Source organism: Anneissia japonica, unplaced genomic scaffold, assembly GCF_011630105.1.
Source record: "Anneissia japonica isolate Jap-2015-1 unplaced genomic scaffold, ASM1163010v1 scaffold288030_len866700_cov218, whole genome shotgun sequence".
In the NCBI taxonomy this organism is placed as follows: Eukaryota; Metazoa; Echinodermata; class Crinoidea; order Comatulida; family Comatulidae; genus Anneissia; species Anneissia japonica.
This window is the reverse complement of record NW_022728334.1, coordinates 98,737-111,061: the sequence shown is the minus strand read 5'-3', so window position 1 is coordinate 111,061 and position 12,325 is coordinate 98,737. Positions and strand designations below refer to the sequence as shown.

The following is a 12,325-nucleotide window of genomic DNA, read 5'->3' as shown; positions in this document are numbered from 1 at the left end:
TATATATACATATCGTAAAACTTTGACAAATTAAATACGTTATTCTACAGTATCTCTAAAAGTGTTCGGAATCATCAAGGAGATGGTTTATCTAGGTTTTGCAGGTGTAAAAAGTCATCTGTGACTCGGGAGGCGCTCCGAATTTCTAGCATACGGATATGTCAACGCATTATACTCTTTGCATAATCCCATATTATACCGTATAGGCTATATTTTGTGGCAAAACAGGAAAAACAAAACACGCATTTAAATTTTTTTCAAACTTTGCATCATTAAGAAGAACCCCCAGATTATATAATTAACATTGCTCACAGAATATCTGCCCATGTTAAGCTTTACTTTCTCCCTTAAATTCAACTGGAAAAAATCATGCAATCATCCAAAGTTTTAACATTTTTGTAGGCCTACTCCATTGTTTGACTTAATGATGGTACTTGCGGTCAAAGAGATACGTCGTCTATACATACCTGAGTTGTTACCAATTCATGATAAGAATTTAAAAAGACACGCCATAATGTATATTTGTAAAACATCACCCCATCCCGTTTACTGTATCTAGCAGCAACATGTTATGTATCAAGAATTGCTAACGTTATCTGTGATGATTATGTATCAGACAAAATTCCTGCCATGAATACCCGTCTCTAAGAAACGCAATAATTGTGTCTGCCTGGCAGTTTGTCAGATGTAACCATATTTGGTCAGTATCCGAAGAGGAGCATTATCAATTTAACAAACATTTATTTAATCAAAAAAGTCTATCCGTTTCTAACAGACATGTTTTAGATATCTAGGCGAGATGTTTTAGATATATAGGCGAGTTGAATGGCTGAGCGGTTAAGGCAGGGGCGCCGCAACCCACATTCATGTCGGCGCTGGTTCGAACGTCACGCTCGCCTGTGGTTCAGGAGGTGAAACAAGTCTTTTCGGATAAGGACTATAAGCCATAGGGCCAGTGTACAAAAATGGTTCAAGTGCAATATAAAGAACCCAGTACAGCTTTCGAGACGAGTAGAGGGTTGCCCCGGTGTACTGGTTCATACAGCCCTTGTTGACAGACGATCAGAGTAGCTGGTACCGATTTACCGGGTAGCTCAGACACGAAGTGACTTTTAGGGGAGAAGAAAGAGGCTGAATGAGCTATATAGTCCACGTTTTGAGCGCTCTGATCGTCATGAAATAGCGCTATATGTTGTAATGTATAATAATAATAATAATAATAATAATAATGATAATGATAACAATAACAAAAGCAACAAAGATAACAATAACAATAATAATAATAAATAAATAAATAAATAAATTTTTTATTGGTTCTTATTCTAATAGGAAATCTTGAATTTCGGGATGGGCTCATGGGGACCCGCGGCAGCCGCAGTGCAGCGCTACCCAACTTAACTACTAACAGACACAGGGATACAAACGTTGCCCTTAACACGCCTAACTACTAACAGACACATGCGGATACAAACGTTGCCCATAACCCGTGTAACTACTATATAACAGACACATACGGATACAAACGTTGCCCTTATCCCGCCTAACTACTATATAACAGACACATACGGATACAAACGTTGCCCTTAACCCGCCTAACTACTATATAACAGACACATACGGATACAAACGTTGCCTTAACCCGCTTAACTACTACATAACAGACACATACGGATACAAACGTTGCTCTTAACCCGCCTAACTACTATATAACAGACACATACGGATACAACCGTTGCCCTTAACCCACCTAACTCTCAATATGAGAGCTATTCGAGGAGCCAATCAGGATCAGATTCCAATCAAAACCCGACTCTGCCCGTGTTTGAGCCGGGTCTTCACTGCAAGAAGCAGCCAACCGCTCAGTCCTTATTATTATTCGCTATGTCTAAAACAAATATACACTATTGGACCATATCTGAATAAATATTGTCTGTTTAGCCAAACAAAATTATAGGCCTGAGTGTATACCAGACTTCAGGACATGAATAGTGTAGGTGGTAAAACTTATTATGTGTAGACCATGCATTTGCTCGTGTATTAACCATTACAAGTGTTCATGTGATGCCACCATCCATATGCGTGTATACGAGTGTTTTATGCTACGAATAATGACGGGTGTCTGTATGTGTTTGTAGGTCCATTTGTCTTGCAAGTGTGGTGTCACGGTGTGTACATATGTCTTTATGTCTGGGTGTCACCCATGTGTGAATGCCATGCATGTCCATGCCTCATGCAAGCTCCTGTGTCAGGTGCGCGAGTATTTCGTGCATGTACGTCCACCAATGCGTCACGCACGACGTACATATACGTTCATGTGTTAAGTTCTGAACACACTATCAACTTTTATAAGAAAAAAATGTGATATACCCATTTTCGATGTAATACGACATCACCATGCTCATTTGATAGTGTGGACAGAGCTTAACTCGTGTCTGTATGTCGTGTATGTTCATACCCTACGATAGTCCGTAATGCCACTTTCACACATTCATGACTTACTACTATTGAGCAGGATTTTTCAATATTTGAAAGTCACAGTGGCGTCGTAGTAAATTTCTTGGTCTTAATAATTCACCGTAGCGCATCGTACTGGATCTTGATGCCATCGTGACGAAGCACCATTTTTTTTGGAATGTTACAAAAAAAATCGCGCTCAATTGTAGCTGTGAAAACAATTTTGGTCTATCGCAGCAGCATCGTTTGAGTGTCGTAACGTTGTCGTGATTGTCGTGCCGGCGTCTTGTACTCGTAGGAGCCAAGCACCTAGAGCAGGAGCTTACATATGTTGCAGGTTAACACGGTGAAATATCAAAAACTATGGCGAAAACGACAAAAATTAAACATTCATAAATTGCGCATTTTTTGTAATGTGATTAGTCAAATCAAACAGGCGTCTGGGTAAATCGTATTGACGTCCTGCTTTCGTCTTTGTAAAATCGTAGTGACGTCGTAATATACCGGTAGTCTCCTGATAGTGTCATGACAATATGTAAAATTCGATTGAACATTGAAGTACGAAGAGCACGATTTTAGATTTTTAAAATCGTGCTCTATCGTAGCAAATATCGTAAATGTGGTAAAGGGGCAATCACTGATGTGTGTACATCGTGCATGCCCGTGCGTCACGCAAATTTTGGTGTCACGTGTAGTATATCGTGCATGTTGGTGCATCACACAAAAGTGCGGTAGTGCATACCAGTGGCGTATTTAGGGGAGGGCGCGGGGGCGCACACGCCCCCCTGAAATAAATTACTCGCGCCCCTCCTCCAGGCGCCCCTCCTCCAGTCGCACCCCCCCCCAAATAAAATCACGGACAAGTACCTAAAAATCACCTAAAATCACCATATTTTGCGAATTAGCGCCCCTCAACTGATCATCGAGGCCCCTTCCCCCACTTCACCTTCGCGACCCCCATCAGCCCCTCCCCCTAATTCAAGACTTCTAGATACGCCACTGCCTATCATGTGTGACAATTGGTTGTATGTTAAGTGACGAAAGCGCGTGTGATACTCATTGTGTATGTCGTATAAGCGTATCATAAAAGTCGGTCGTTCAATAATATTATAGACAGTCGCCTCAAAATCATATATATTTTATTTTAAATGGCCAGTCAGCCTAAAATCTCCACCTCCCTCTAAAATTCAGTAATTTAATAATGCTCATGTATATTCAGACTTCGTTCTTTCAAACAAAACTGTTCGAAATAAACTAGTTTCTAAAATGTCATTTAAATAGTTCTGTATGTATTGATTGGCTTGATGCCAGAGTATTCTAATGTTTGAATAAAATCTGGAAATATATAAAATAAATAATGTATTTATTATAAATCATGGCTTTATACTCCTCTATTGGTTTAACTTTTTTTTTTTACTTATTTAGGCCTATTTTTTATTTTTTATGTACAATTAGTTTTTTTGAATATGTTTAAATTGCAATTTTTGTGAAAATAATGGTGATATTATAGTAGTTGTGTTAATAATGATAATACTTTATAGGGTTTTATATTGTACAGTTTCTATTTTTGTAATTAATCATCTCAATTCATTTTATTTTGCTATGGTGATGGTGAATAAAATATACCAGAATATAATTTATAAATAAAACTTGTTTTCATCTAAATTAGGCTATATGAAAAGAAAAAAAATATCGAGTATATATATACATTAGGCATACATTTACATGGCCATTGTCCTACGGAATATTGATTTATGTATATAAATTGTGGTTTATTTTATTTATAGTTTTAAACATTTTATTTATCGTTGACTTCACTTAAGTGGTGTGTAAATTATTAAGTTTTTTAGCTTTTTAGCTCTGCTCATCAGAATCATTTTCATCGTTACCAACACCACCAAATTTAACGACACTTGACGCTTCCATTTCGGCCATTGCATTAGTGGCCCTTTGACGAAGAGAATGCGTCCCCGCAGTCTTGGGAAGCTTATAGCTGCTGCTCCCGCCAGCATAAAAACTCGGCTTTGAATCTGATCGTGAAAGGAGAGGAGGGGAGAAATAATTAGCGTAGTGTTTTTCCTTGCTTCCAACTACCTCTATATCAACGTCTGCATTTGGTATTGTTAAATATTCGGACACATCAAAATTAACACCTTTGCAGGTCTTTTTCTTTTTGTCTTCTGTCAGCATCTGTGAGCGAAGATCAGAAAAGTTTAGAAAGAATCCAAGTCCGTCTGGCACACCAAAGGCACTTATTTTACGACGTGGTTTTGGTGTGGCTTGCTCTTCTGTATTTTCACCTTTTCGTCTGTCTATTAGCGTCTTGCGCCTGAGGTCGCACCGCGAAATGTTACCATCTGCGATGCTACTTTGTATATCCCTAACATCCATATGAGGCATAAGTCTCTCCACCAATGTAAGAGTTGAAAGATTTTCTGCATTGATTGCTATGTTTTTGTAGTTGGATTCGTTCCACGCCCCGTAATGTTCACGTTTATGAACTTTATTGCAATGATAGCAATGTTTCGGCCCAAGAACATCACACCATTCCATTGATAAAGCATTGATTTTGTTGGATACTCGTTCACTTGTTACTGCTGACGATGTTGCACGAACACATGGCTTCCGTCGCTTAACAACTGAGTTTAAAAAAGGTCCATTACGATTCCGAGATATTTGGTTTGCTGGGGTGTCTGGATACATTGTCTTAGCGCTATGACATCTCATCGTTTTATGCACAGCACGATGACGTTCATTTGATATCGCTTGGTATTCTTGTTCATTTGCTATAGAAACTAAATCAATTGCAGTCAAGTCAATATTTTCTTCTATTTCGCTAACGAAACTTTGATTCAACCTTGGTGGCGCTGTAGTGCTTCGTGGATAGGCAATTGAATTCTGAGGCGTTGGGGGTCTTGATGGATTTTGCGAATGAAAAGAGGATGCTTCCCACCAGGATGAATAATCAGTTATGGAAAGATCGTCCTGTATCGACTGTGTCTCATTCTCTTTATATAATTCGTTAAATTCTGCCAAATGAGGGAAATATTTCTCCACTGATGGACGACTTAAAACAGTATTAGTTTTCCTCGATTCCCATGCGCCGCCAGCCCTCGTTTTGTCAATTGAGAAATTATTACTTTTAGGTGGACGTTCTCTGACTCGGCTGGGGGGTCGTAAAAAGCCACGACGGAGTGGGTCAAATTTTGAACTTGTTCTTGGGCTAACATTTCCACTTATCACCATCTTAGTCGAGTCCGATTTCGTCAAACCATGCATTCTACCTGTGTGTATAAATAAATTAATAAATTATATTAAAAATAGCACTGGGTTGTGTTCAGTGGAAATCTATTGTTCTCTATTAGGTCAAGTTATTCTTTATAAAGTCTCATAATGAGGCTAAGAGTTATGAGGCTCCAAATGTACTTCCATTATTTAACAAAATTATATACATATAATTCATTGTTTAATATGTTAAATATAGAAAGTACATTTGGCGCCTCATCATTATTTTTAGTCGTGAGAAAAATCCTGCTGTCAAGGAATTGAACGCAGGACTCTAGGATTGGAAGGCATCTTAACCAACAAGCTATTCAACTCCACTCCACCATTACAAGAGGGTATTATATTATTTAGAAGTCATTAAAAATTGGCATTTAAACAAAGGGAATGAATCACATGAGACACCATCACCCGGGGACCGGGGAAAATTGTGACCCTTATTCCCTACTTTCATGGCAATATGTTTTTAAAAGACTTTTCAAAGTGTTATCCTGTTGGATAATATGAGTTCTAGAGCTTTAAATTAATATCATGTCATGTGATTATTTTTCTATTAGTTTATCATACCCGCTGGGCTTAAATGTCGAGTAGGTCTATGTATGGAGCAAATGGAAAAAGCGGATCCCCAAAACCGAGAGGCACCGGACCAAATACTATATACCAACAAACATATCACTGCATTTATTAATTTTGTGATGATCCATTTACCGTACTGTTACTAAACTGTGTTACCAGCTTCCGTAAAATCGTAACACTTTCTCTACAGACAGTTTTCACATTTGGCTAAACCAAACATCAGCGTAGCTGTCCCCGAGGCAATCGGAAAGGCTCCCATTCGACCGACCATTCATCGTCAGAAAATCACATGATGTTATGAGCAGGGGTGGCACCAGCGGGGTCTGGGGCGGGGGGAAGGGCGACACAATTCGTCGGGGAAAAAACAAATCATATGTATTTTCTACATATTTGTAGACCCTAAAATCGATTAAATAAGCCTTTGAAACCCCTAAATTGTCAAAATATTCGGGGCCTTCGCCCCCTGAACCACTTTCGGTACATTTTAAGCAACGCTCACCACGTCCACGTCGGCGCATCGTTCCCCCCCTCCCCGTCGGAGACCACGCACCCCCGTCGGGCAAATTCTGGCGCATCCCTGGTAATGAGTATTTTACTTTGTTTAAATATAACCTCGAATAAATTTTATTAAAACAGAGTTAGCTTTAATGAACTTTAATGAGAGTGTATATAGTTATTGTATGATGATTGGTTATTTTGGGACTTGAACATGCACTATAGAGTTACAAAATTTTCATTGCATCAAAAGTGTTAATATTATTTTATTTGCATTGTCATGACATTGACAAATACTTTTGGAGTTAAATCTGATTAATAGCTCCATGGTTAATAGCTCCAATAGCGTCATAGCTACAGTAGTAGGCCCATAGATGATGACGATATATCAATCCGTCGGTCGAGTGAAAATTTGGTCGCAAGCTGTTGAATTAAGTGAATTAAACCAACTTTTCTACGTATAGCTAAGTGAAATTGCCAAGCACAAAAAAGAAGAAAAAAACCCTTAAATACAGACATCTAGACACATTAGTCTAGATGTGTTAGTCTAGATTAGTCAACAGTAATTGTTGCCACACTATCATTGTACTATAGGCATGTATAATAATGATAATGACGGTTATAGAACGATGACGGCGATGGTAACGTTGACAGTGACTGTGAGGGTGACTGTGATGGTGACAATGGTGAGGGTGACGGTAAATGTGACGGTGATGGTGACGGTGAAGATGACAATGTTGGTGACTGTACTGGTACTGGTAATGGTATAGGCATTTATAATGCGCCTCTTCCTTGAGGTTATTATAAAGTTGTTTTCCCTGGTCGCTGGGTCCACATGCTCAGTGTTGCTGCTGGTAATCAGCGCAGGAGCAGGCAACCCCAACAGGTACCATTTATACTCCTGGGTGGAGAGACAGTGGCGGATCTAGGATTTAGCATTGGGAGTGGATAATGGGAGGTGAGAAGGGAGGGGCATCCCCTCACATTTGGGATTTTTTTTTGGAATTAGTAGACTGCTAGACGATCTTAGGTGGCATCTGAAAAGAAGTAAGCTTAAAATAGAAAGTGTATGTTTTACCAGAGTAAACGAGAAGCACACCAACAAGACGGGTGACCATTATTTTATTTTTCATGGTAAACGAAGAGGGGTGGCTAGCCACCCTATTTACCCCTCCCCCCATCCCCAGATCCGCCACTAAGAGAAGCAATGCGGATAAAGTGTCTTGCTCAAGGACACAAGCGAATTGCACAGCGAAGGATTGAAACCCCGACCTCGAGGTTGGGAAACCAAACCGTTCCCGCGCCAAACCGCTTCCACTGTGAAGTTAACGGCATACCTGTCAACCTTGAGAAATTTAAAAGAGTAAGATCGGGTGGCACATAATGAGTGCCGAAGGCACGAACAGTGGCTGAGGGCCAGGGAGACGCCAATGGTCCCTGGACGCTTCGGCTTAAATGGCATATCGTATTAGTGAGTATAATGATCTCAGATACAGTAGGAGGTAGAATGTTATGATGATGTTATAGTAAAATTCATTACAAATTGAAAAAGAAACAAAATTTACTCAAATTTTAGGATAAGCGTAAGTTTTGCCGGTGTTTGCGTAAGACCGTAAGATTTGATTGGAATGTGTAAGACTTTATGGTGAATGCGTAAGGGTTGACAGGCCTGGTTAGTAAATGTGACGGTGTTGGTGACGATGATGGTGAAGATGCTGTTTGATGGTAAGGCAAGCCTGCTCATGACAGAGGCTGCACGTCTTAAACTGCGGTGGTGGACCTTTCCTATCATTCGACACTATTTCTACTCCTCCTGTTATACTCCTACACTGGAGTCCTTAGGAGTTCGGCTTTACCCACCTGAACCAGATGAGGGTGATGGAGAAGGTGACGGTGACGGTGAATGTGACGATGAAGTTAAGATGATTGGTGACGGTGACGGTGATGTTGACGATGATGGTGATGATAACGGTGACGATGATGGTGACGATGATGGTGACGATGACGATGATGGTGCAGGTGACGTTGATGTTGAGGGTGATGTAATGATAACGGCGATAACGGTGATGGTGACTGTAACGATTATGGTGATGGTTACGGGGAATGTGAGTGTTACGGTGATGGTGACGGTGAGGGTGATGGTATGATCATGGTAGGATGGTGATACTGATAAGAATTAGTCTAAGCATTTATGTAGCCTATCACCGAGAATGTCATCAAGCACGTAACAGGAAATTTAGCCCTAGCATATAATATTTTTATTGGTAATTTATAAGTATTTCCTTAATCCCATTTTCAGAAATAAGTTAGTGCATTATTATGACATATATCTAACAGTAGAGTGATAAGGAAAGTTATTTAAAAGATTAGATCGACACTAATAGACCTAATACAAATAAAATGTTGCAATACCCAAATAGGTTTAGCCTCCCTCAAACCTTTGTAACCAAGGTCTAACCTTTGACAATTGGAGGTAGTCGGATGAATGGACTAAAATCCATTTTTGGAAATCTGCTTTCAATACCGAAATCGGAACACCGTTTTCTTGTCTGAACCTGTGTGTCTTCTCTTATGATTCCTAGATAGTCTTTAGTTGGCTCCATATTTTAAAACTTCTTTACACCGATGATATTTGAGTAAAATTTGTGGATCGCCCCAACAAGCAGCTTATCCGAGCTCCTCTCAACTGCACCGACAAAACATTATTAAAATTAGATAGGCAGCGATTGTGATGGCAATCTCAGTTATCAATTGTTCTCGGTGGTATTTACAAGGCCATTAAAGGAACAATGACACTTGAAAACTCTCGTAACACATTACCACCAATGCTATCTTTTTAAAGCAGGTGTGACATGAGGTGAAGCATGGCGCGCACATTATTGTATTTTTAAGGTGATCGTGCGCACATGGATGCAAATCTAATCACTCACTGGAACATATATATTAGAGGCAGCTAAGGTTGGGGAACTTATTATTTTAAATTTTCCAATACGGATGAATAATCACAATTAACTTAACCTCATCTCATTATGTGAGATTCATTTTGATAGATGTGTCTTGTAATTAACTGTAACATCTACTGTAGTACAGTGTGATATTAAAGAAAGTTTTTCTTGCTGTGATGATTTACTCAATTAAACCTGGCCTTGTGACTACTTTCAATGGTTAATTTTTTTCTTAATTATTTAGCAGTCGATAGGATGGCACGCAATATACTTCAAATACCCGGTCCTAAGCAGCCTAATCGCGGTACTAACTCCAAACAAGTGCTGTTGTTTAAGATAAGAAGAGACGTAAAATCGTTAAGTAAACTCACTGTTAAGTTTATCCGCTGTCTAGCATTCTTTTTTGAATCGTCGTTTTGGCAATCTGATTTTTGATTTACAAAGAGAAGGATTCTCCTTGTCGAGATTAAGCTATTACGATAAGCATCAAGATACAAGAAATGAAAATTGGACTTAAACTTTCTATATATATATATATATATATTATATATAGGCCTAAATATATATTCTTTTTTCAAATATATAAGATCGAAACAGTACTGTCTGCAAATTGGAAATATATATATATATATATATATATATATAGGACACCGAAGCCTACAAAAATATTTCTTTCGTTGCAATAGGGAAACCTTTACCGTGAACTATCAGTCATAAGTACCCTTATCCTACGTGAAGGGTTACACCTGTCTCTTATACACATCTAGATGTGTATAAGAGACAGTATATATATATAGGCATATATAGCGTGTACGGTCATATCTTAGTATGAGTTCATGCTAGGCCTACCATATTGAAGCTGAGGAGTACGGTACATTGTAGGACTAGGAGGTAAAATCTTAGGCCTTTATGCTCCTGGGATCGATAACGCGATGGGAAGTTTTGCTAAGTAGGACGTAAAATGTTGTGGACTTATGCATAGTATAGAACAGTGACCAAGGTTAACGCAGATCATGCATCAATCCTACAAATCGATATTGTGTGTTTTTAAAACTCAATATGATTGGTGCATTTAAAATAAATTAAGAATAAGCCGACTCTAATTAAGCCTGTCTAATTAATAGTGAATGTCAATAACATCATAATGAATTCGGTACATCATTTTAATCCGGACACCGAAGCCTACAAAAATATTTCTTTCGTTGCAATAGGGAAACCTTTACCGTGAACTATCAGTCATAAGTACCCTTATCCTACGTGAAGGGTTACACAGTTATAAAAGTCATGTAAACAAAGCAGCCTTGTTCTTTTGTAGTCACTGTGTGTGACATTATACTACAAAGGTAGTCTAATAGTTTTCGCGTTTTTTTACTATCTTATATAGGTGTAAATAATTTAGATTTGATGTATGTATGTAGCACACTTTATTCAAAAAAATGCCTGGCACGCACAAGTACCATGTATACCATCACCAAATGATTTTATATTGGCTACACAATCGAAAAATTTGGACGAACTGCTAAAAAAGTGTGTAGTGTCTCCTATTGTTTATATAGGCTTACAGGTACATTGATGATGCAATATACTAGTATGCTTATTTATCATATTAAATGCCCAATCACCACCAGAAGGACTCTTCTACGTGGGTTATCTTTGGTGTTTACACTGAATACATCCAATCCATTCGTATATTGCTCCATTATATCATTAAAATTTTGAGATTGATTAATAAAGATGTTCACGAATAAGCATATAAATCAGACGACCATTGAACAATGAAAACTTAACCCATGCATAACAGTTTTGAATTACCTTAGTTACACTGTTTCCCCATTATTATTGTTACAGATTTCCTTAACGACAACAACAGTGTAGCAGTGAACATGTAAGTACGGATTAAGCCTACTTTCGTAAATTCCAGATAATACACTCACCTTAAAGGTTATAATTCTCAGGCGCCGAATGCTGCCAAGAATATAGCCTATTTTTCTAGGCCTACATTTTTTATGTGAGACCAAAATGTGTTTTCAGGCTAAAATGCGATGCGCTAGTTTAGTGTCGTCTGCTATCGATAATTTTGTTTGACGATTTGCCTGGATTCAATGAACCGGTTGTTCGTCTACTCAAAAGAAAGATTGAGGTTCAATTCATGCTTCACAAAGACGATTTTGTGATTTAAATGAAGTACTAGTATACAGCGCCGCCTTGTGTTTATCTTTATAACAAATCAATACAAAAGTTAATTTTGCTGACATCGTGTTAGGCTTATATATAAGTGGGTCTAGGACTCGCAATGTTTAACTAGTTGTCTCTAATCGGATCCGAATTCCAAACGAATCTCCAGTTGTCCAACTGGTACCTGTAAATGTTACTTCATGTAAAGCGTGAAGTCTCTTTTTGATAACTAGGCAGCAGGGGTGATTTTTTTTTCACTCTTGCAGATTCTTCTTTAATATTTACAATTTATACACATTTATGCATAATTATTATTTACTAATATCTCTTTGAAAAGCCTGTTTTGTTTTCAGATTTTAAGAAGAGGGCGGGTCTTAATGGACTTTATTCCATGTGTG

The 12,325-nt window shown here is 38.4% G+C and overlaps 1 protein-coding gene across 3 annotated transcripts; it reads right to left on the bottom strand.

The window, feature by feature from the left end:
- Positions 1 to 4,161: 4,161 nt before the first annotated feature.
- Positions 4,162 to 11,957, bottom strand: LOC117114092. 3 transcript variants are annotated; one of them, XM_033257633.1, is made up of 3 exons: positions 11,687 to 11,957; positions 9,266 to 9,493; positions 4,162 to 5,738 (listed from the first exon to the last, which is right to left on the bottom strand). In XM_033257633.1, exons 2-3 carry the CDS (start codon positions 9,408 to 9,410, stop codon positions 4,309 to 4,311), a joined length of 1,575 nt encoding a protein of 524 aa, XP_033113524.1. In that variant the 5' UTR covers positions 9,411 to 9,493; positions 11,687 to 11,957; the 3' UTR covers positions 4,162 to 4,308. The 3 variants fall into 3 exon arrangements, with proteins under 3 accessions (XP_033113524.1, XP_033113525.1, XP_033113526.1); XM_033257634.1 differs by lacking the exon at positions 9,266 to 9,493 and having other exon boundaries at positions 11,687 to 11,943; XM_033257635.1 differs by lacking the exon at positions 11,687 to 11,957 and having other exon boundaries at positions 9,220 to 9,353.
- Positions 11,958 to 12,325: the final 368 nt, after the last annotated feature.